The sequence below is a fragment of the Nyctibius grandis genome, chromosome 8 (assembly GCF_013368605.1).
Source record: "Nyctibius grandis isolate bNycGra1 chromosome 8, bNycGra1.pri, whole genome shotgun sequence".
Taxonomy (NCBI): Eukaryota; Metazoa; Chordata; class Aves; order Nyctibiiformes; family Nyctibiidae; genus Nyctibius; species Nyctibius grandis.
In genome coordinates this window covers 42,978,264-43,003,399 of record NC_090665.1, presented here as the reverse complement: position 1 = coordinate 43,003,399, position 25,136 = coordinate 42,978,264, and the positions used below count along the sequence as shown (strand labels likewise).

Genomic DNA, 25,136 nt, shown 5'->3' with positions numbered 1-25,136 from the left:
GATAGAGAGGGAGGAAGATGATGAAGAGATGAGGCAGAATAAAGGTATTAAAATAGCAGGAAGATTTATAGAGGGTATTTTTCACTGTATGTGGATCAACTTCTTCCAATTAGCTATGCATAAAATACTCATTTAAACCACCTTATCTTCAATAGCTCTACAAGAGCTTTAAATATGGTTTAGCAACAAACAAACAAAAAACCCCCACTCCCTAATGGATAAACCCATCTGTTTACACTGGTTAATATTTACTGGTACTGAAAGGAGGACTTAAAGTCTGATTTAGTGTAACAGAAAGCAAGTCTTAGCATCTTTGGGGGACCCAAATTCCACCTACCTTTATGCTTATATGGTAGAAAAGTTTATGGTTAGTAAAGTTATGGTAGTAAAGTTCAGTAAAGCACTGAACCTGATCAAAAATGACTGCAACTGCCACTACAAGTTCAATTTTGTCCATTATCTGCAAACCAGCCAGCCAGCTTCAAAAATATGCTTAACATAAGTGCAAGATAAGCAATCATTTGTCTATCCCCCAATAAACACCCATAGCAGAAATGGGATTTGATATTCAATAGAAACAAGACAGCTAACTCAGCAACCTATTACCAGCTTTGATCAATCTATCTGTGATTGACTCCACCAAATCCTCAAAGAATTACATATTTCTACTGGTTTCACCATACTAAAACAATTCTAAATACACCCAGTACTAAATAACAGCAAACTATTAAGTGCTGACAAGGCTTTTCTTGCTATCACTACAGCAAAGGCTTCAAATAGTATCATTGTATGTTAAATAAAGACTGTTCTAACTCTAGATTCATGTGGTACAAAACTATTTCAATGTACCCTACTACTTGTAAACTACTTCTCATTTTGTACAGACCTGTTAACTAGCAAGCCTTTTCTTCAGAATTTTTAAGCTAACGCTATGACATTTGAATTTCACAAAATATGCACTGATCCTTCTACTGAACCACTTCTGATCCTGCAAGGTTCTAAATACTTCCATTTTCACTGGCCTCAAAATTTTGTGCAATGTATCTGGCATCTAGAATGAAGACAAATAGCAGTATTGTATTTGAAAGCTACAAAAAAAAGTTGATCTAGACCACAGAAAAAAAAATTGAAGAGCCTATGCCTATTTCTGAATAAATCAGAATGTGTTCTGATTAAATTCAGCCTTAAATTCTGAAATTACCATAAATTAATTTCTTTGTGAAATACTGTCTTCCTTCACTTTGGTCACAAGATATAAATCAACAGCTCGTAACTAACATATCCTAAATACAGTAAGTGAAGGCCTGTAAGAGCAGAACTTGACAAAACAAAAAATCCAAATCTCACTGAATTTTAAAAAATAACAAAAATTTAAGTGAAAAGCATAAGGGCATGACCCATACTGCATTCTCAAATAATACAATTCGTACTTCAAGAAGTTCCGACATCATCACGAACTTCAGACCCACTAAAAACCTTGCCAAACCAATTTAGATTATTAACATCACAATTTTCCCTTTTTCTGTTTACATTAGTCACATTCTTAAATGAAACAAAAAGAAGAGTTTTGGTAAGTTTGTATTCTGTCACCCTGATGTTTGTTGACATTCTTATTTAGTCTAATAGCAAACTCTGCAAAGGAAAGTTTATCTCAAAAGAAAAGCTTTCTCATCAACACGACTGTTACCATGACCATTAACAGGACTGTCTGCTATGGAACTCAGTATTTCAGAAACTTCATTAAAATAGTAGCATAAATCAACTTCTACCAATTTTTTTAATATATCCCCTAGATCATATAGAAGGCACTTTTACATTTCAATTGTTTTTAAACAGATTAATGCTGTATAATTAAAATTCAAAATAGTTTATAGTATACTTACTTTAGCAATCTGTAGCAACACAATGCAGTGTTTTATTGATTCTACCATGCTCTAGGAAAAAAAAATAACAGGAAAAAAAAAAACCAACTTGTATTACTGTCCTACATTTTTTTGTATGTACAAGTATTTTTATTAGTTACACCAAATATTAACCAAAATATGGGATAAGAACTAAATGGACACTCACTTCTGTAGAACCCCTATTTTCCCTTCCCCTTTTTCTTCCCATAGACAAAAGCACAGCAGTAGAAAACTGAAGCTTCCAAAAGCCACACACAACACAGGTTGTTAGGGTGAAATGCAGGTGAGCTTCAAACTTTCAGAGCGCTGCCAGCAGGTAACCTGTCATGTGAAGACAGGCTGAGAGAGCTGGGCTTGTTTAATCTGGAGAGGAAAAGGCTCAGGGGAGACCTCATCAACGGGCATCAATATCTGATTGGAATGGCAATGTGCAAAGAAGACAGAGCTAGACTCTTCTCAGTAGTACCCAGTGACAGGACAACAGGCAATGGCCACAAATCAAAGTACAGGAAATTCACCTTAAACATAAGAAAACACTTTTTTAGTCTAGGGATGATCAAACACTGGGACAGGTTGCCCAGAGAGGCTGCAGAGCCTCCATCCTTGGAGTTACTCAAAACCCAACTAGATTTGGTCCTGGACAACCTGCTCTAGCTGACCATGCTCTGAGCATGGGGTTGGACTACAGACCTTCAGAGGTCCCTTCCAACCTCAACTATTCTGTGATTTTATGATTCTAAGGTGCTAAACACAAATCCGAATACAGCACCAGAACCAGGCTGCCTCTGCCATCACACTGTTGGATCAAACATGGATTCCCACTTTTCTGTAAAAAGCTTTAAAAACTTTCCCAAGAAAATAAGGTGAATTTTAGAATCTATATATAATAGATATAAAAATTAAAGAAACTTACACTGGTTGTTTCTTTGAGACTTTCAATTTTCTGGAAAAGAAAAATCAAAATAGTGTGGTTAAAGACAGAATTTCCAGCATCTCATTTGACCTAAATACTGTACAAACACTGTATTTTAATCTTAAATTGGGGGAGGGGAAAAAAGCAACCAATATATTAAAGATTATTTCTGTATATAGACACAATTTTCATTTTGTAATTGACGAGACAGAACTCAAACTGATAACTAAAGCTTAAAGATGACAAGGTTCGGAATTTCTGAGCAGTGACATCATACATATTTACCCATCAAAGTCTACACTTCAGTTTTGTGTAACACCAACAAAAATGAAATGCAGGATGAAGATTCACTCTACGTTCAGTTTGTATCCTTATACAGTGTACTGAACATGAGCCAGCAGTGTGCCCAGGTGGCCAGGAAGGCCAATGGCATCCTGGCCTCTATTAGGAATAGTGTAGCCAGCCGGTCTAGGGAAGTGATCGTCCCTCTGTACTCGGCACTGGTGAGGCTGCACCTTGAGTACTGTGTCCAGTTCTGGGCCCCGCACTTCAAGAAAGATGTTGAGGTGTTGGAGCGAGTCCAGAGGAGGGCGACCAAACTGGTGAAGGGTCTGGAGGGTCTGACCTACGAGGAGCGGCTGAGGGAGCTGGGGTTGTTTAGCCTGGAGAAGAGGAGGCTCAGAGGTGACCTTATTGCAGTCTACAACTACCTGAAGGGAGGTTGTAGCGGAGTGGGACTCAGCCTCTTCTCCCAGGCAACTAGCAGTAGGACAAGAGGACACAGCCTCAAGCTTCGCCAGAGGAGGTTCAGGTTGGATATTAGGAAGCATTTCTTCTCAGAAAGGGTCGTTAGACATTGGAATGGGCTGCCCAGGGAGGTGGTGGAGTCACCATCTCTGGAGGTGTTTAAGAAAAGACTGGACATGGCACTTAGTGCCATGGTCTAGTTGACATGGTGGTGTCAGGGCAATGGTTGGAGTCGATGATCCCAGAGGGCTCTTCCAACCTGATTGATTCTGTGATTCTGTGAATGGTGGCACATTTCAACAATCAATATTACTTGAAATAACCACCATTCGAATATAATAAACATACACAGTTAAGCACAGTTAAAAAAAAAAAACCCACGGAAAATAACAGTGCACACATGTTCTTGCTCTTTCTAAGCCTCCAGTAAAAGTGCATCTGGAAATCTGCCTACTTAATTTTATCTAGAAACACTGGTTCATAAAGATTTCCTGTGTGGAATTGCACTTCAGGCATGCAAAAGGCATCTGCATGCCATTTTACACATAAGCATAACCTATCTAAGAAGCATATGCATCCTGTTGATGTCCTTGGGTCTGTCTGCAGAAGCCAAATTATTAAATTGGACTCAGCACTGAACTTCTACTAATTCAATTACAGGACCTCTTTGTTTTGATTAATATGAGTGTCTCATGTGACTTGAGTCACAGCCTTTTTGATTCTTGAATAATCGAAGTGCGTAAAGGAACTTTTTTCCCCACACAGCATTGCAAGCCAAATTCTACAGCTTAAGAAAACAACATGCATCTATAAATCTACAGGAATCAACAGTCTCAGCTCATGGATTAAAAAATATACATAAATTCAGTGACGGCTTCCCAGCCAATACCTGGGGACAATTTTTTCAGTCATACTCTGTTCAATATATTATTCATAAGGATGCTATACATTTTCTTCATGATTAACTGGCAAGAGGTGGCCAAACGGCACCCAGTCTCAGCCTTTTCCATTGGAAATACTGGACCATGCTCATCTAGGAAATAGCATATCAAAGATGTCATATCACAAAGTTATATTTACTTCTGCTGCTAGCGGAGAAATATGCCAACAGCTAAGAATTCCTTTGTTTTGTTTGTATTTCATCTCTACTATACTTCCAGTCCAAACTTTATCAAAATATATTGAAAAAAGCATTTTAAATTCCAATGACAGCAGTGAAGTTTTGTAGCACCAAAATAGAACAGGGAACGTACCCAAACATACAGATCTTGTCAGATGAAAGGTTATGCAGCTGAAATAAATCATTCGGTCTCAAAGCTTTATAGTCAACTATAGGCAGCCGTCAGCAGCTTTGATTATTCTTTACCTATTTTTTCTCCAACATATTATAGAGTATTTGCACACCAAATAAACTGGTTTCTCCTTCCCTTCACTGACATTGTCTTTGGCAAAAATCCGAAAGTGATGTCAGGCCACGCAATGTAATTCAGTCACACTGTTTCCCCCCTACCCATATGTAATTTTCCAAACAATAGACTAAGACACTGTTATTCTTACACATAGGTAGAGACAAAAGGGTAATTTGTCCAAGATTACACAGAAGATCTGAGATGGGAAGACCTCAGGACACCTGGTTTTCAAGGCCTATCCACAAATTATACAATCATAATTTTTTCCTCTATGGAAATGAATTCTTTGTGAGCTGGCCACCTTAGGTGTAACAGTACACATTAATCCAGTATTTTTCACATTTGTGCTGTAGGGCTACCTTGCAACACTACAGCACATGGAACTGGAACATTGTCTTCTTCATAGATATACAAAATTATAAGAACAATGCAGGCAAGTCAGACAGACTCAGTCCCTGGGACGACCCTTCCAAACAGCACCGGCCCTGTTCTTTAGGGCTAAGCAAACATTGATATGGAAGTCTCTGGATTTCCATGAGCAATGTGTTATTCTAGAATGGTGGTGTAAGCAGGCATAAAATAAAAGTTTGTGAACTCTCCTCCCTGTAAGATCTTATACACACTATAGACATGACACTGAGGAGAGAAAAACAAGTGGACGATCACTAGCAACAAAACCGGCATGCTTACAAGAGTGGTTGGTTTGGAGAAGTTAGGACAATGCTTGTACCTCATCTCATCGATTGTACAGAACTAACTGCTATGTACACATGCTGCTACAATCCTTGTAACTTTATTCTTATTATAGAATCATAGAATCACAGAATGGTTTGGGTTGGAAGGGACCTTGAAGATCATCTAGTTCCAACCCCCTGCCACAGGCAGGGACACCTTCCACTAGACCAGGTTGCTCCAAGCCCCATCCAGCCTGGCCTTGAACACTGCCAGGGAGGGGGCAGCCACAGCTTCTCTGGGCAACCTGGGCCAGTGTCTCACTACCCTCACAGTAAAGAATTTCTTCCTAATATCTAATCTAAATCTACCCTCTTTCCGTTTATTATCAGTTAATTATCTTTTGTTTAAACTTGCATTAAAGTAAGTAATATAGATAATGTAGAAAATATAAAATTGTAAGGAAAATCATAAGCAGGTAAAAAGAGGTATGTTGAAGATAAAAACCATGACCAATAAAAATAAAATCAAATAATATAATTTACTACTAAAAGTTATCACAATTTTCTCTCTTCAACATCCCTACCCTTCGAAAACTGATGATCAAGATAAAATTTTAGTAAGACAGTTTCCCTAGTTTTAGGTAATGAATACACATATTTTCAAATGAAACATCAATTTCCTGCAGACTGACATTTGTAAAATGCAGCCACATGCTGTATCTAATCTAATCAAATTGCAGGCTGCTGTTGAAACTACTCCATCTACTTGCTGCCTGTTGCACCTCCTTGACACTTGATTTTTTTTTTATGAAGCCACTGGTGATCCAATAAAAGCTAATTTTATTTCATTGAACATGATTTTTGCCTCATTCAACAATCGTGTGACTACAGAGGGATCAGCTCATCCAGCAAAGAGAGGCAGCAGAGGCTCATAGAGGCACCCAACTCGTGGTCAGAATTGGTAAGGTGCAACCTGAATCCGTGTGCTCAGCCTTGGTTTACTTCACAAGAAGTACTCGTCATGAACCAAACAGCTTAAGCAGGCTACACTTCCCTCCAAAATCTTGTTAAGTAATGTCAGCTTTGTTCCAGCCTGCCAAACATACAGCTCTTCGCTCTTCTGATGCCTTTGAACACTTACAGTTTTATTCTCCCTGATATGGGTGGTCAAGATAGTTTCACAAAAGGGAACAGCAAAGTTTACTTGGAGTTCTCACCAATAATATTGCTAACACTGTCAGAAAGCAAGGTCCTGTCTTGTCTTCACCTCGAAACGCCAGTACCCTCAGATCACACACCTTCCTTTACTTCCCACGTAATCGGATATATACTTTGTACTCCATCAGCAGATTCGGCAAAACTGGCAGCACTGCTAGTTATAGTATGTTTGCAAGGCAGTATGATCCCGCTAGACAGTGCTAGTTGTAGTTCTGCCAGAAGTATCAACACAACACAGGGAATTCATGATAATCACAGTATTTCTCAGTCTTCAGAATTCATCAAGTCTACATCTGCACTGTCTTCTTTCAAGTTCAACAGATTACCATGTCTCAGAAAGAAGATATCCAAGAGATCTTGAAGCATCTCAGAACACCTATACTCTATACCATTATCTTAAAAAAACAAATATTCTGTTACTAAAAACCAGTTCATCCAACGCCCTGTACACTTGCAAAAACAATAGCTCAGGTTTTAAATGCCTGGCCATAAACAGCTGCAGAAAACAGCACTTAGCTAGTTGGGAAGCATGTAACACTCAAATAACCAAATCTTGTTTCCTCAGAGGAAAAAAATATGGGTTGGATGGAAGTATCCTGCAGGTTACACTCAGCTCATAGTCTGATAGCTGAACCATACTTCCATAAACAAATAGGAAAACTGCTAAATACAGTATCAAAAAGCCTCTTAGCTGCTTTAGTACAGGAAGAGACATGATCAAAAAAGTGCTTTGCCAAGTCTTTTTCATTTTTAATAGAGAATAAATGGGATCTATAGTAATAGCAACACTCATCAAGATTTAAAACTGGAGGAAGCTGACCTCTTCTAAACAAGCCTCCTGCTTTCTCTATAAAGTCAATCTGCTGTTCCTTGGATGTATCCTCCAAGATACCTTCCAGAGATAAAGAAAGAAATCAGCACGATATGCGGAAAGTCTCCAGGGATTAGAAGCACTGTCACAGGGAAAAAGAAAGTACTGCCTGCTCCGCAAAGTAGCATCTGGAGGAAGGTCAAAACTGAAGGAGAACTCCACCCAGTGAGATACACTGAAGGAGAAATACAAAATATTTAGATCTTACTCTTTTGACCAGTTGTCTACAGATTAAACACGCTTACACAGAGAGCGCCTGTACTTCAAAGTTATTCTAGAAGTCTGTACATGTAAAAGAACTCCAGAAAGACCATCACTTGTGAAGTCCCTAAGACACCACGTAACACATCAAACAAGAGTATAACACATGAAAGGTCACAACCATTATAAAGAAGTAAACTAATCACAGAAAGTATCAAACTGTTTTCAAAACTGAAACCAAACACCAAGAGAACATCAGCTTGTTTTTCACAAGTGAAATTGGGGGGAGAGAGGGAACTAGGATGAAACACACCACTACTTCACGATATTGAAATTACTGCATTCGCTGAAAACAAAAGCAACTCCTCAGTAAAACACCCTTCATAAGGAATTGTTAAATCCCTCCTCCACACCACACAAATTAACATACAAAACCAGCAGGCTACTTAATGCCAAACCCACACCACCAAAGGTATGTGCTAGCCTTTCTTAAACACAGCGACTGAACCCTGATCTACAAACCTGACTTTGAAATGGAATAGGAGGGGATGCAAAAAAATACAAAACACTTAAGGGAATTAGAACCTCACTAAAAAAGTAGTGCTCCTCACATAGCAAGTTACATTTTTGGCACCCTCACTTAAGGTGAATGAATGATGGTATTCTCAAGACTTCCAACATGTGGCATGCCAGTCATAGAGCTACACAGGATGCAGACTGATTATGTGAAATACATGATTCTTAGCATTTATTTTTTTTCTTCAGAACAGCTTTGCTATTCCTGCAAACATTAAACTCTCATCCTTGTTAAAGATTAAAAAATAGCAAATTTAAGTCAAAAATGCTTTCAATGGTTGGATAACAGAGGAGTAATCATTTCCTACAGACTGAAACCTTTTTTAATGTTATGACACCCAGTATTACTAAAAATTCGATTTGCAGCCTATTCACAACACAATGTTATCAGTTATTCAGATTGTTTTAATTGATTTTGACAAGTTGACAAATTTGAACTGTACTTTAAAATTTCTATAGGCTATAGCGAATTGATGCACAAACCAATCTGATTAAGCAAAACAAGCAATATTTAAGACAAAATGTACTTGCTTTTCTCTGTTCATCATCTTTGCAGTTCTGGAGTTTTTCATCAAAGAGCTAAAAGAAAGAGATACTTGTGAAAATACTGAAAGTGCTATTTTTTCATATAATATCAGTCAGAAACACTGAAATTTCAAAACGAAAAGCATTTAGTAAGTACTTAAGTTATACAATCTTGGTATTATGACCCAAAGCAGTTTTTGCTTAATATTTCTTTACAGCATTTGTGATGTAACACATTTGAAACTCATTTCTCACATGATCCCGTCCTGCAAGAGACCAAATCTCAGATCCCAGCTAGTTCCACAGCTCAGTCTGGTATGGTTCTACCATGGTTTGAACAAAAAGGTGAGATTAACTGGTAGAAGTGACACTCATCAGAACACCTGAAACTCCTTTATTTTATTTCAGCAAAGACCTTTGGGGCATATAGAGTGCTTACCAAAACAGCCTCGACCCTTATCAACCGGGTATCTTGTTATTCAGGTACATGATTCAAATAACATCAGACTTGTAAGCACTTCTTTTGCAAAGACACGTAGTGATTTCCTAGCATTAACTTGTACTTGTTTTATTAAAAGTGGAACATGAGATGCAGCTAAGCAAAGTGAAACAAATTCTTACCGAAAAGCTTGCATGAAAAGCAAGCTCAATTCTTACTGAAAAGTTGAGATGGAACAGTTAAAAGGTGTCTCCCAGAGCACTCTAAGGTGCACATACAAATAACCATTAAGTACAAGTTGTTCAAGAAATAGAAAAGATTAAGGGTAATGCTCAAAAGTTCATCACATCCACCCTTGCTCTGAAAAGAGGCTGTAATTTTTAGTAGGTGAGCTACAATTCTTCCCTCAACTGCCTGCCTAAAACCTGTTCATGTGTTCCCTTTCCCTTGAGGGTTGATTTCCAGTTCTAAAAAAAGACTGTAGTCTTGGTCTCTGTTCATCCTCAAATTCACTCTTCTTTCACTATTAACTAATTCTTACACCCTCTCCCCCCAGTTGGCCTGAAATAACAATTAGAATGTGTAAAGATTTAAATACCTTCCTTCAGTGAAGCATGCTAGATGGCTCTGGAGCTGCAGACAAAGCTAACTCCTGATCAAGGCTTTGCAGTTTAGCTTTGAATTTTGTTTGTATCTCTTTTGCCTGCCTCCATTTGTTGGTATGCTCTTCCCCCTCTCCACCCCCCCGACAACTGAATTTTTGCTGAATATCCCACATGCAATACTTGCCCATTATATCAGGGAAAAAAAACCCCAAACCAGCAGAACTGAAGCAATCTTAACAGCAATTTTAACCTGCTGAGTCATGGGAAAAAGTGTCTTAACCAGCAGCAAAAGTGTTTTTCTCAGTAAGGTGAGTACTGAGAGATATGACTTCATCATCCCTCACCTTCCCATCTACTCTTAAAATACATGTATAAAGTGTAAAAGAACGGTATTTGTGCAAAATTTCTACAGAATGTTTTCACTCAAGGACAAAGAAACAAATTATCTATCACTCCTGCAACAAAGTCAGAAACTACCTGCAGCTGTAGGTACATATTATTTGACAAAATTTTCTCAAGGTAAATTCTAAAATGCTATGAGCAATACAATGGCTTAATGTTTTAAAATTAAACTTAAGTCATCTCTGCCATTTCCATGGAGCTATATATACAAAAGAATGTTTCAGTCATTGTAAACCATTCTATAAAATCTGTTTGAGTTATTCTAATTTTCTAACTCCATTTTAACAACCCCAAGATCCACTCTCAGAGAAGGCCATTTTCAGCTTATTTCAGCCCTTAGCTTATAACTTTTAATTTTTATACTTCTAGTGAAAATCTATTTCAGAAGGAGTTAGAACTTACGTAACGTCTTAAGCTAGGGAGAAAGAGAAAATAAAATTCTATCATCATCAGACTTCATATATACAGAAGGTATGTTTTCTCCAGTTCACAGTGAGCTCAGCCAGATGAGCCTCTCTCTGCCTCCCACATTGACCAGAACATGTGCCAAGCATAAAACATGACTCTCCCTCTGTTGAGCTTCCTTTCAACCAGCTCTTGAAATCCCCACTGACAAGCAGACTCCCAATACAGTAAATACATCAGTTAGTTACTGTACCTTCAATTGGTCTATCAAGATCTGTAAGTAAGCATCAGCCTCAGTAAGTTTCTTGTCAAAATCATGAACGCTGGGAACAAATCCTGAATCCACTCCCTAGATAGAAATAAATAAAAAACCATCAAATATATAATTAGAGTTTCAGAGGAGGGAAAAAAGAGAACAAAAATATGGTTTTGCCTGCCAACTGACTGACAAAATGTTGCCTTGCCTCTCATCCTGCCATGTGCAAACACAGGCACACACAGCTGAACACATCTGTCTTCTATTTGCAGCTAAATCAGTAACAGTAAATTGTTACACATTTTCCGTAGGGGTATAATCATCACACACCAGAGTATTTCATTACTTATGATTGAACAAATCCCCTTACATTACACTAATTAAAGTTTCTTTGGAAAATATAAAGGAGAATTCGAGGTTTTCTGAAGACTGTCTCACGATTCCACATTCTCACATTTCGGTGCAGGAAGACAAAACCATACCCAACTGGATGACTGCACTTTTCACACTTCAGACAATATTGCTCAACTTACAGCTTCTTAGCTAAGAACTGAACTAACAAGTGCTAAATCTCTTCTTAAATACGGACCCACCTTTGAGCTGAAAAATTCAAAATTATTACTCCCAGTTGCCCTAGTTCCTTTACAGCTATAATGATTTGCATCCTTGTCACTATATTAGATTTCTCACATTTTGTTGCACATATGCCAACAAGGACAAAGTATCAGTGCCATGAGAATGGTTACTTTTATATTTTCTTGCTTGCAAATTTGTTTCCCTTAATAATGTCAGACTCGAGGCACACTTCTGCATTTAACATAATCCCTACCTTTAAACTGATAAACCATGTATTTAAAGACCGGAACAAACTCCCACTGGGTTACCACATCTTTAATTACAGGAAAGAAAATAGGGGATTCTTTAAATGGATTACTTCTGACTTCATGGACATATGCTACGTATACACATTTAAGGTTTATTTATATAATGCCTTTAATGCAAATGGAACTGCAAAACAAATATTGAAGCACTCCCAGCTTAAAAAAATTGTGCAATGCAAATAAATATATAGGAGGAAAAAACCCATGAAGGATAAAGGAGCAAACACCAGTTATAACAGAAACATAATGCTGAGGACATCTCAACAGCGACAAGACTTTCCTACTAGCCTAAATACTTTCACCCGTATTCACACTGATCTAAAATATGACATCTTCACTTCAAACTCTCATGAAACCATCAACCGTGCTGTTGTGACTGCTGAGAATCTCAAGAGTCTGAATGTGTAAAGCTCAGCCAGTGGCAAAAAAACATTTCGTAGAGGGGAAGATGGGCAATCCGTATTTGTAAAATTCCAGATTAGCATAACGTTTTCTTTGACATTGTTTGCTCTGTCAGTACAGATAGTTTCTTTTATTTTTATATGATAGCAGGCCACCATATTAAGAGCTTTACTGATGGCTCTTTAGAGGCACGAACACTTGTGTGCAATAGAGGAATGACTTGCTCTTACATCTGCCAAGTTGTGTGCACAGTATCATGCACACCCTAAAACATAAAGCCATCTACTGACTGTCGAAGATATTATTCTTTATTCATTTGCCAAATCTTAAACTGTGCTACAGACTAACACTCAGATCTTGACAACAGTTCTACATGAGTAAATCTATCCATACAGATTAGTTTGTAAACCAGCATAAAGAAAAAGATACTTCACCCTGTATTAGACAGTCCACACTGGACAAATTTAGAAATAGTGTTTTGAAACAAGGAGGAGGGAGGAGAAGACAAGAAAAAAAAGCAATCATTTTGACTATGCCAAGAAATTAAGAAGACAAGACAAAAAACACCCAGTGGAACAAGTTATCAAAAAGAAAGGCAGAAGGGAGAGTCCTCTCAACCAAGAAACTTCTGGCACTCCCTTAAACTAGTCAAGTTTAAACTACACAGAAACTAGATCTGAAACTGTATGAAATTAGTATTCTATTTCCTTGTCGAAAACAGAATTGTCTGCACAGCTAGCAGCCAACACTATCATTTCAGCAAATGGTCTAGCATGCTCAGTTTAAAACTTCTGGAAGTCAGGTTTCATATATCAAAACTGCATGAACTATACAGAAAATTTCTGCTGAAGATACTATACACAGAAATATAGTTTATGGTGCAAGTTATCTGTATGCTGCATCAAAATGCTGATTTTTATTTCAGTCATCAGTCTATGACTACTAATATGTAACAATCTGGTATTTTTAGTGGTGGCTTAAAGATAAAACGCCATTCTTAAATTTCAGCCTCTTAGCACTAAGGGAAAAGCTGATTAAAACATTTAGTGTTACAACTCAGCAGACATCCGCATCAAACACAGAGTAAAAACCGTGACCCAAAAAGTTCTATTAGAAAGTTAAAACTTCAATGCAAAGTGAAAGCCATAAAACCAAGTATAGTGTCAAGCTGACATAGCAGAGATGAAACGTGAAAATAATTTTGAAAAGAAGCACAGGTACTTGAAGCTGTAGCACTTCACTAGTTTGCTCTTGGTTTGTATAAAGATAGTTTAGATGAAACTGGATGATCGACTGAGCAAATTTACTAGTCTGTGTTATACGAGATTAAGTTAATAATTGGAAGTTCTCACATAGTTTTAAAATTGAAAACCAAAAGATAATCGGAAAGTTAAAAATATCAAGATTAGCAATAGCACAGAAAAAAAACACTGTATAAATAACAAACAAAATCAACCAATATTTCAAACCCAGCAGTAATTTAGAAAGAGCAGATATACAAAGTGCAGATTTGCATAACATATCCTTATTATCTAGTCACCCAAAGACACAGCAGAGGAAAAAAGGGGACCCTTTCTCTTTCTTCCCCTTTCTTCCCTCCCCTGCCATGTAGGAAATGAGGCTTCAAAAGAAATGGGTGAGCAGAGTCAATAAAATGGCATTTAACAGCTTGTTAAACTTGTACATTAGGAAACTGCACATCTGAACTACCAATCAAAGTTTTACGAGAAACTTTTTTATATGCTGCTCACCTATTCATAAACTGACAAAAGGTTGCGTGCAGATATTGTTGAGCCTCCACCCTTGGAGGGCAGAGTTCCAAACTCAACTGGGTTTGACCCGAGACAACGTGATCTAACATAGAAGTTGGTCTCACAATGAGAAGGGGCTCGGACTAGGTGACTTGCAGAGGTCTTCTCCACCTGAAGTTATGCTATGATTCTAAAATAAGTATCTTTACATTAAAAAAAAAGAATAGGAACTCAGACTATTTTAGATCTTCAGAAACACGCTGATTCTTTCCTACTGTCAGTACCAATCCAAAGTAATATAACCTGCCTTTCCATTGAATAACTAGATCTATCAGTAAGCATACTTTATTTCCCTCAAATAATGACTACTCTATGTTCATGTAGGTTTTAAGGAATTAACAGATTATATTACCAGATTAAATAGCTGCAGAAGCAGGCAATTTATATAACTTCTAGTCTGTCCACCACCTCTCAAAACAATGCTGGTCTGGGGTTGAGTAAAGAACTCTCATGCTAGGGGTCCTGCAAAATTATTCCCTTCATACACAACCCTTTTTTTGGAGGGGGTAAACAGGAGGGCAACAACAACATATAAACCAATTAAAAATACATATTATGAGCCTTATTTCCATTACAGAACTGCCAGCACTATGGGAGGTTTGTATGTTGTTTCCTTGTCCTCCAAATGAGAAGTCACATATATCACTAATGCATTTGTATTCAAAACTTGTCCATGCTGAGAAGTAATTCCAGCCTAATTTAGACTAGTTCTTTCAAACTAGTATGGGATGAAAAGATTGCATCACCCTTAGAAGCAGCATACCAGAAAAATTCAAATATATTTCTCAAATAAAAGCATTACAGTAATGACCTCTGTGGAAAACAAACAGTAACGAAGGCAGGGAAACAAAGAAAAAGATAGAGGCAACAGCAAAGACTTGACAAGAGTTGTCCTTGCAGAACAGCTTTGCTGGGGGAGGAAAAGAGAAAGCTGTACAGCGCAGACTTTCTTATCTTTTTAAAGATACTTATGCTATATTCTTCATCTAATTAGGATTTCAAGTCCAACCAAAAAATCTTGTGGAAGTTAGTTTAAAGAAATTAATAAGAGTGTTTTCCCTCCATCCGCAATACCTCATCAGAAATACATGCCCTGCCTACAGCATGTTTGATTTTGTTGAGTAGGGCATTGCCTGTAAGAACCACTGCTATAAAACTGAAGAAAAATGACAAATCGACTAGTAAGCCACTACATAATGTCACTTTCTTGTGTTTTTATTTGTGGCAAAGACAACCATATTTTTTTCCTCTGCTAGATTTTTAAGCAATATTTAAAGCTCAGAATGTAAACGTCTCCAAATAAATTTAAAAACAAATGTATGAGTTCTGGAAGGCACATGAGCCTTCCAAGCAGTCAGAATATTGCACTTCTTTAAGAAAAAAAACTATTTCTGCTTTGCAAAACACAAAACGCTTAGCAAAGACTGTGTAGCTATAGATATTATCAAGTCTTCTAGGAAACTAGAGTTCAAAAAAACAGAAGTACTTTACATGTATGTAAAATTCTGTCTTTAAAGCATAGGTTACCACTCTGAAACCTCACAAATAGTAAGTATATCCTACAGTTCCATTCATTTACCTACATAATTTATTATGGATGTAGTGAACAAGCACGTTAGTGCATGTGCATCATGTACCACAGTTACTTTGTTAGAAAAATTTGAAGAAGGGCAGCATGCCTGTTAACTCCATGTCCTTCCACCAGCACCTGAAACACATCTGTATTGGATATATTCTTAATCTAAAAGAACATGTTCTTAGTTTTATGCAAGCATTCTGACTCACACTAGAAGCAGTGTTGGAAAGCCAGTGAGTAACAATGTAATATATTTAAGAAAAACATATAGAAAGTTTTACTCTATCTTTTATTCTAGTTTGCAGCTTTAGTACCACATTAACCAGGATTTTCGACGACCTTTCTAAGTGAACTGCTACTAGCAACACAGTTTCACAAACACTTTACACCGGCATAAGTGAAAGAGAAACAAATCAGTTCTCCTGTTGTTTATTCGCACCCTCATTCTGCTCTTTCTTTTGAGTCAGCATAAACATTTACCTTGCCACACAACCAACTCAATGTGGAAACTAATCCGGGTTAAAACTAAACTCAGAATGGGAGAGCAGCAGGAAAAGTAGGTTTTAATTTGGGCCAGTTCTGAACCCAGATCCAAATTCAGCTCTGCTTGCTGCACTGCCTCTTCCCTTTTGCCAGGAGAAGCGAGCCAGGACTGCTCCCAGCAGCAGGACCAACTCTTAAGCACTGGTGAAGCCATGGTGTAACTCTTAATATTTAAGCCATTTTATCACTCTTCACAGCAACCACTCCAGATCCACTTCTTAGAATATAGTTTTCTTACCTTACTATTTGCTACTTATGAAGTAAACATTGTGTTTACATTATGGAGGCATCAAGCTCCAGAGCAATTTTTTTTTTTTTTTTAATTCCTTTCACTTTTATGCTGGTAAGAAACAGCCCACCGTTGTACTGACAGTAATTTCAGTTCCTTTGCCTCTAGAGGAGTCGACTTAGAGGCTGAAATAGTTTGGGGCATTACCTGAAGGGTTTTCGTAAGTCTGGGTAGGAAATCCTTTGTAGCCTGCAAGTATTTAAAGACTCTCTAATGTGGATTATCACTGTCATGTCTACTCAGAAAGCATGAAAGACATCTTATTTGTAGAATACGCAAGTTTCAGCTCTGTATTTTTATTTATTTTTAAATCAAGCTGGTAGTTAGTTGTCTTTCATGCAATTCTCAACAGCCTCTTTAGCTGCCACTTTAAGACACTTACAAGATGCTCTAGCAGCACTAGAGCGGCAGAAGGCAAAAGTACATTTCAAGACATGGGATTTAAGGCAAGGATGACTGTGAAACCTTCAGCTAAGAGAAGGAAGGAGAAGGGGGAGGGAAAAAAAAAAAAGGAAAAAAAAAAGCAGCAAAGCTCATCCCTCCAGCTCATGGTGAGCGTGACTCCTACAGACAGGATCCTAACGCTACCAGAACACATGCACACATTCAGCCACTTAAAATTTTAAAAATTAGCCAGTTTTTTACTGAATTCCCTTAAGGCATGAAAAGAGTATAGCTACTGGTGTTTTTTAGGTAGATTCATATTTTAACAGTGGTCTTGCACTTTTCAGACAAAAGCAGAAAGTTACTGTGGTCCTAAAAGACAGAGTTATCTGCAAGGCGTTTTCACACCAGAGAACTCCAGAGCCAAAAATTACATGTAGCACTAGGGTGCCACTTGAAAGACAGACAAGGAAAGCGGGACGTTTACACTAAACAAGATGACTAGAAGCATTTCCTGCTTGAATGGGATTGCTAGTTGACATAAGATGCTGCTGAGGAACAAAAGAAAATTTGAGATAACTTATCACCCTCCTACCTCTGCCCAGACAAACAAGAAACCCAAGCCACAATATACCTTCACCCCATGCACACCCTTCCCCTTATCTCTTGTGGGTATGAGGCAACTGATGTGCTGTCACTGCAAAGCCACTGACCTGGTAATGCCACAACAATAACATCTTGGGAGGGGTAAGGGGAAAAACACTTCAGTTTCAAAATTCAGAGAAATTAGATTACAAGTGTATCCGAAACATTTCCTCCCTGTTCTTGTTTCATTTGAATACAACATTACTAATTGTCAGCCCTCTGGACAGTTAGGATCCCTTTACTCATTCTATATTTATGACCCAGTTCTTCCTCAGTTCCTGGACTGTAGCTCATTCTTGCAAGTTTCAGTTTGTTGGGAGGTGTGTTTAATCATTTTTAAGTGTTTCAAAAACATTTCCATTATAAAGTCTGAAGGACAACACGGTAGGACATTTAGGCAAACTAGCAAGACTATTCACACTAGAGAACATCCAGACACCACTTTGCCTCTCATTAATTCCTTATCCTTTCTGATTTGGTCCACACAACACACAAACTACCTAGGTTTCAGCACACTTTCTCACGTCTAACAGATGTGTGTTTGACACTATAAAGAAAACTTTAAAGTCTGACTTTCCAAACTTGAACACTCCAGAACAGAAAGTGAAAGTGGCATGAAAATCTGAAAAAAAATACTCAGAAAAGATAGATCATTTTGGACAAAAACAGATGCATAAAGGTTTTATACAACAGATAACCACGTTTCTGTTTGCGACATAAACTAAGAACGTAAGAAAATACCCTTACAGAAAATAATCTCTGCTACAGCACTCAAACCCCATCCACACCCGCTGAGCCAATAATCCCCCCACAGAACTCATTTGACTTTATTGTCTGAATAAAAAGGAAAGCAAGAGAACATCAAGTGCATGAAGTGGCTTTTTGTTTTAAATGTTAATTGAAGCCAAGGCGTGTTTGTATACAAGGGGCTCCTGTAACCGGGTGGAAGCATCCCTCTCGGCACGCAGGAACTCTCCGACGCTCCGGTAAGGAGGCAGAGCCACTCCCGGGGGCTCCGCGCGTCCCCCCGCGCCCCTGCCCGCCTTCCCTGCGGAGCCCCGCTCCCGGGGGGCTGCCTGACGCCCACCTCTGCCGCCCGCTCCCCGGAGCTGCCCCGAGCGCCCGCCCGGGCGGGGCCGGGCAGCGGCCAGAGCCGCTCGGCCGCCGCGGGGAGGAGGCAGCGCCCGGCTGCCGGTGAGGGAGGCGCCCCGGGGCTGCGGCGGGTTGGGGACCTGCCCCAGCGGGGGCACCCGGCAGCCCCGACACCTGCCCCCTCCGCCCCGTCCTGCCCTCCCCCGTACTCACACCGGCCATTCCTCCGCGCGGGGCGGCGGAGCGTGCGGAGCGGCGGGGCTGGCTGGCCGCCCGCCGGGCCCCGCCAGCGCCGCCTCGGGCGGGAGGAGCAGCGGCGGCGGGGCGGGGAAGGGAAGGGCAGGGCGCCCCGCCGGCCGCAGCCGCGGCCCCGCCGCTCGCATCACGAATAAGGCAGCCGGCGATTGGCGAGCGGGCGGAGGGCGCCCTTCCCTCCGCAGCATGGCGGTCACCGGGCGGGGGACAGCCCGGGAGCGCGGCCCCGCCGGGAGGGCAGGGCAGGCCGCGGCGGCGGTCGGCGGGCGGGCTCAGCGCCGCGCCTCCTCTCACTGAAACAAAAGCGGCGGAGCAGAGCGGGCGAGGCCCCGGGCCAGGGGGCGGGGCGGCGCTGCGCTCCCTGCCGGCCCGCGGTACCGGGAGGGCGGCTCCGCGGTCACCCCGCCAAAGGCACCGCTGGCTTCAGCAGCGGCCGAGGCGAGAGCTCGCTCAAAAAGCCCAGCAGCGCCCGGCGGCTGTTGAACCTCCGGGGTTTCGCTTGGCGAGCGGCCCCGCGCTCGGTCCGCAGCCTCCCCAGCTCCAGGCCGGGCTCCGCAGAGCTCAGTCGTTCCGGCTGCGCATCCCGGTGGTGAGGCGTGAGGGCCCTGCGGGTGAGCGGGACCTGAGGCCGCTCTTCCTAACTCATGAAAGAAAGGTATTTTGCAAGGAGGTACAGCCTTGTTCCATTGTTAAAGCTGCTCAGCAGCTCACGTCAATGAAGATGGCGAGCCTGAACAGTGCCCGAATTGGGGTATAAGTGAGCAGTGTTCCATCTAGTCTAAAACTAAGGGCCTCAGAGACAAGCTTACATGACCAGCACATTGACGAAGGTTCTTGAAAATGAATGGTGAGCACACAACAGTGGCCCACGAGGTGGTACGCTCAATGCTGAACATATTTAAGAGGGATTAGGATATGTTTCTTAGTAATCAGTTCTAGATTTTTAATTATTTCCTCAAATATTACTAGATGAATTACTAACTTAGGTGTTTTTATCTAAATATGCCTTACTGATTTGAAAAACTCCTGGAACATGAACAGCTTATATAAGAGGAAACAGCTCTGTCATTAGCTGCAATCATTAAATCTATGTCTGCCAATAAAACTACAAGCACAATTTCCAGAGAGCGTGGGAGTGTACATTTTGATAAAACTGCAGTATATTCTGATGTTTCATCTCTGTAGTCTGTATCTCCAAGCCATAAAAAGTCTTCTGGATGGAGGAAACTACACGGATTCCTTTTACTTCATTTCAGACCCTAAATAGGACCACTCACATTAATGCATTCACTTTCTCTCTCCAAGTTGAGGATGGGGAAAGAGGCATCCCTTGGGAGGCAGCTCGGCCCTTCTAAGTCCACATGTTGCTCTCTAGATAATCTCTGTCTCCTCACACCCACTGCAGAGCAGAGTTCTTCAGTCTGTGGTCAGCTACTGTGTCCAGATGGAGAGATTACTTCTAAAATATCCATGACATGTTACTAGGGACACAAAGCTGATTATCAAACTTGAATTATTATCCGGGGATCTGCTATCCACTAGAAAATTTGTAGTGGTCTTTAATAAGTCAAAAAAGGTTGAAAACCACCGTTTAGCAGGAAATTAACGTAAATTGACTGAGATAGCACAAGTGTCTAAAGTTAGATGGGATAAATTCAAGCTTGTTCTACTCTTTAGATTGGGCAAATGTCATCTTTATAAGCTGCTTCTCTTTCTGTGATATTAGGGATTTTAATGTATCTTTCTTCACACAGTGTCAATCGTTAAAAGACCTAATTCTCTTGCTGTACTCCAAAAGCATACCAAACCTTTATTCAACACAAATAATGAATATCTGCTTTAAGATTTCTACACTGTCATCAGACACCTTTGTGGTCCAAACCAAGTGTAAGAAAATCCCTTTCACGAAGAGTTTGGGTTTCTCTCCAGGGCAAAATAAAGGTTTAGCAAGTCTTACAGACATGTCCAAGTCTACAACATCACCAGAAACTGATCTTAGATAACTAGTACTAAGAACCATCCCCAGTCCAACCATCTGTTTTTAGAACCAGAAAGCTACCAATATCCAGCTTACACAGTGGATTCAAACATAAGCTATTTACCATTTTTGTCATCCAGAAAGAGGTTCAATGCTCCTGCCTCATTGTAATTTCAAGATCAGGTGGTGTAAAAGCACACAACAGGCTTGACCCAAAAAGGACTAACTCCCAGTTTAAAAAAGAAAAAAAAAAAAGAAATGTACAATAAGTCTGGAACCACCAATTAAAAATATGAGTTAATAAAGGGAAGTCTTATACTGACTTTTCATGATGGTAAGACAAGAAAATACTAATAGAAACACTCAAACTTAATCTCAGGTACCTATACTGATGTCTTACTATATCTGATTGTATAGGCTATAGAACGACCAGATGTTATACAGGATTTGTTTGATATTAGCAGTCATGCCATTGTATTTCATTGCTTTGAAAAAAAGTAAAACAAGTTAAAAGTGAAACTTGCCTGGAGCTGGAGGGTATGGCGGAGAATGGTGTCCTCTAAAGCATGAATCCACTTCTCTCTCTCATCAGCATCTCGAGCTGAAAAAGTATTCAAGGGATATTGTTAAATTATATGCAGCATACTAAAGCAAAAAGTTCTGATGTCCTCACTAAATACAGAAATTAAACCATACTATGTTTGTTAAGTCACCAAGGACATAATTCCACAGTTGTCTTAATATCCTGTTTATTTTTCTGTGGTTACAGCTCTGTAACATTATTATGTTAATCTACTCTACGGTACTAGAGAGATGTTTTAAATAATCATGCATGCAAAAAGCTTTTATGCTTTGATAGAAATTTTATTCTACTAATGACTCTGTACCATAGATGTCAAATTAAAAAAAAAAATATAAATATAAGAAAGTTTTGCATTATTGCTACTTGTGATTATCTGTCCCTTGTCCGTCTTTAGGGGCATAAATGAGAAGAGCGTTTGCACAGACATTCCTCAATTCAGTAAGTAATTTTTAAATTTTCTTAGTTACGAGAAGCTGTTCAACCTGTAATAAATTATCCAGTAATTCTACTTCAGTGTGAACACAGTAACTCTGAAGAAGTTAGCCTTTTGGGAATGGATTCATAAGACAGGACAAACACCAACTCTAGCAGTTCACCAGTGCGAATTAATGAAGCACAAAGAATAATCTGAAATACATAATAAACATCTTTTAAACTCAAGACAATCCTTCTCTAAAACTGAATAGAACCTGAATCGTATGTTAACGACAATCCACACAATAATATTTTCCTACTTCCGCAACAGACCACCATACAGTTTAATTAAGAATCTAAGTCAGGAAGTAATGACAAAAGAAGATGATTATGCTTCTCATTTGCAGATAGTGATAGTCAAGAAAGAAATATATTAAGTGATGATTAAAGGAGGCAGTGGATGGCTTTCAGGACTAGGGGGGCAAGGAAGAGAAGAGGAGCTGGAGAACGAGGATGAAGAACATCAAAACAGACTGAGGACTATCATCGCCTTTTCTTTTTTCCCCCGACACTGCTTTTCTTCCTCCCTACCCCCAGTACAGACATGACCCCTTTACTTTGAAAGAGATCCTTGCTGTGCTCGAAGAGTGTTTAAAAACCACAGGAGCAGAGTCAGTGGACTCCAGGCAAAGAAGAGAAAAATCCACAGGCATTAAATAGACTGTAAACAAACTGGCCCATATACAGATTTAGAAGAGTTATTGACAATTGTTTCTAGTTCCTCATTCAAGTGGAACGTATTTAAAAGAAACAGGAAGCCTGCTAAAAGTAAGGAAAGCTTAACTGAGCTAGCACCTATTATGAATCAGAGAACTAAGATGCCTATCTGACTTATTTGTTATGGAGTTTGGAGGAAATATCTGTAAGTTATTATACTGAAATGTACTCTCCAGCCTCAAAACGCTTTGTTTTCAAGTCCTGCACTTGGGTCACAACAACCCCATGCACCGCTACAGCCTTGGGGAAGAGTGGCTGGAAAGCCGCCTGGAGGAAAAGGACCTGGGGGCATTGGTCAACAGCTGGCTGAACATGAGCCAGCAGTGTGCCCAGGTGGCCAAAAAGGCCAACAACATCCTGGCCTGTATCAGAAATAGTGTGACAGTCACAAGGGAGGTGACTGTCCCCCTGTACTTGGCACTGGTGAGGCCACACCTTGAATACTGTGTGCAGTTTTGGGCCCCTCACTACGAGACAGACATTGAGGTGCTGGAGCGAGTCCAAAGAAGGGCAACGAAGCTGGTGAAGGATTTAGAGCACAACTCTTATGGGGAGTGGCTGAGGGAACTGGGGTGGTTTAGCCTGGAGAAAAGGAGGCTGAGGGGAGACCTTATAGCTCTCTACAACTACCTGAAAGGAGGTTGTAGCAAGGCGGGTGTTAGTCTCTTCTCCCAGGTAACAAGTGACAGGATGAGAGGAAATGGCCTCAAGTTGTGCCAGGGGAGGTTTAGATTCGATATCAGGAAAAATTTCTTCACCGAAAGGGTTGTCAAATACTGGAACAGGCTGCCCAGGGAAGTGCTTGAATCACCATCCCTGGAGGGATTTAAAAGACCTGCAGGTGTGGTGCTTAGGGACATGGGTTAGTGGTGGACTTAGCACTGTTAGGTTAACGGTTGGACTCGATGATCTTAAAGGTCCTTTCCAACGAAAACGATTCTATGATTCCCTTTCTCACCCTTATGTTTCTATTGCTTTTATTCTTCGGAATTCTATAGCTCAAACCCGTCCATACTCAAAACCACCACAGGTCTTCTAAATATGTTAAATAAATGCTTCTGTAGGAAATTATTTATTATATTTTCACACATCCATTCCTATAAAGGGTATTTCATTGGCCAGAGGAAGGAATGAGGGAAGGAGAATCAGAAATCCAAATCTTTCTCTTATGCCCCCCTGCCTTTAGGAGGAGGAAGCTGTAGATTTTTCTAGACTCCCCAAAGAAAACCCTATCAATATTAAGATAAACATACTGCATTGTTTACTTCTCTATATATACACTGATTATGTCAAATTAACAAAACCATCAGGAAAGAATTGATGATTTATGTGTTTGTGAGAAATACGTAAGAATGTCTTTTTAAAACAGAAACTTGCTCTGAGTCTAACTGATGAGGTGGCCTCACAAAGTAGTGGGGCAAAACTTCCACTACACGCAAGGTAAAAGTAAAAGCCCAGTTTGAAATCTAGCTAGTCTTTAAAAGAATACATATTTTCCCAGATACTACAAGTCAATCCCTATTCATTGTTCTTTTAAAATAGTAAAGAGTGATCAATTGCCACAGGTATTCTAATAACGATGCCATTAACGTGCACAAATAAAAACTACACATAAGGGAAAGTGACTACCCAAAGTGCCCTCATATGCACAAAGGAAGCCTGTAGGAAGAAGTTAAAGTAATTAAATGTTACTTGGAACAGCAGGTAAATAACTTTCCTGCAGGAACTGCAGCAAGTATTAAAAAGCTGGATTTTGCCATCTGTAATATTCTCCAAAACTCATTAGAAAGAACTTCTAACTCACAGGGGTTCTTCCTACTAGTTCTGTATATTTTAATTGAAAAGCTGAAGTAGGTGCTGAGGACAAGTTTATAATGCAGTGAAACTAGAGAGGATGAAGGGACAGAAACCCTATGAACTCTGCCCAGATGACTGCATTAAGCCAAATATATTTTGCAATGTGCAAATGATAATTTTTCCTTTCACATTACGTACACACATGCACACACAAACATCCTGGTTTTTTTTTCACAGCATAGCTTACACTTCAACACTAATTTCAATTACTGAATTAGTCAATTAGAATCAGGTGTATTTTCCTCTGATGGTAATTTTAATGTTTATTAGCTTCTTCGGATCTGCTTACCAAGAACAGGCCCCTTTGCCTAGTCCTGACAGACATATTAATTAAGCTTATGCTTCTTACACCAGTCACCACTGAACAGTTAACATGTAAAGTTACCTGTGTCATTAATCCATCAGTACTTCAAACGTATCAATACTTTGACTTTTCAAATGTGTGTACGAAGTGGTGGTGTTTAACATATTTCAATCTGTGTAAGCTTACTTGGGTTTGTTTTC

At 39.7% G+C, this 25,136-nt stretch overlaps 1 protein-coding gene across 5 annotated transcripts in view; it reads right to left on the bottom strand.

Moving 5' to 3' along the window:
* Window positions 1-25,136, bottom strand: part of OSBPL9 (oxysterol binding protein like 9) — a 64,920-nt gene that overhangs the window by 16,233 nt on the left and 23,551 nt on the right. For 2 of the 5 annotated variants that reach the window (XM_068406947.1, XM_068406948.1), the window contains exons 1-5: window positions 18,982-19,062; window positions 11,143-11,238; window positions 9,045-9,092; window positions 2,818-2,847; window positions 1,884-1,934 (exon numbers count right to left, since the gene is read on the bottom strand). In XM_068406947.1, the coding sequence (XP_068263048.1) occupies window positions 1,884-1,934; window positions 2,818-2,847; window positions 9,045-9,092; window positions 11,143-11,238; window positions 18,982-18,990 (234 nt within the window). In that variant the 5' untranslated portion in view covers window positions 18,991-19,062. Of the gene's footprint in view, window positions 1-1,883; window positions 1,935-2,817; window positions 2,848-9,040; window positions 9,093-11,142; window positions 11,239-12,648; window positions 12,652-18,981; window positions 19,063-21,525; window positions 21,603-25,136 lie in introns of those variants that run through there. The other 3 variants (XM_068406950.1, XM_068406951.1, XM_068406949.1) reach the window with 3 other exon arrangements.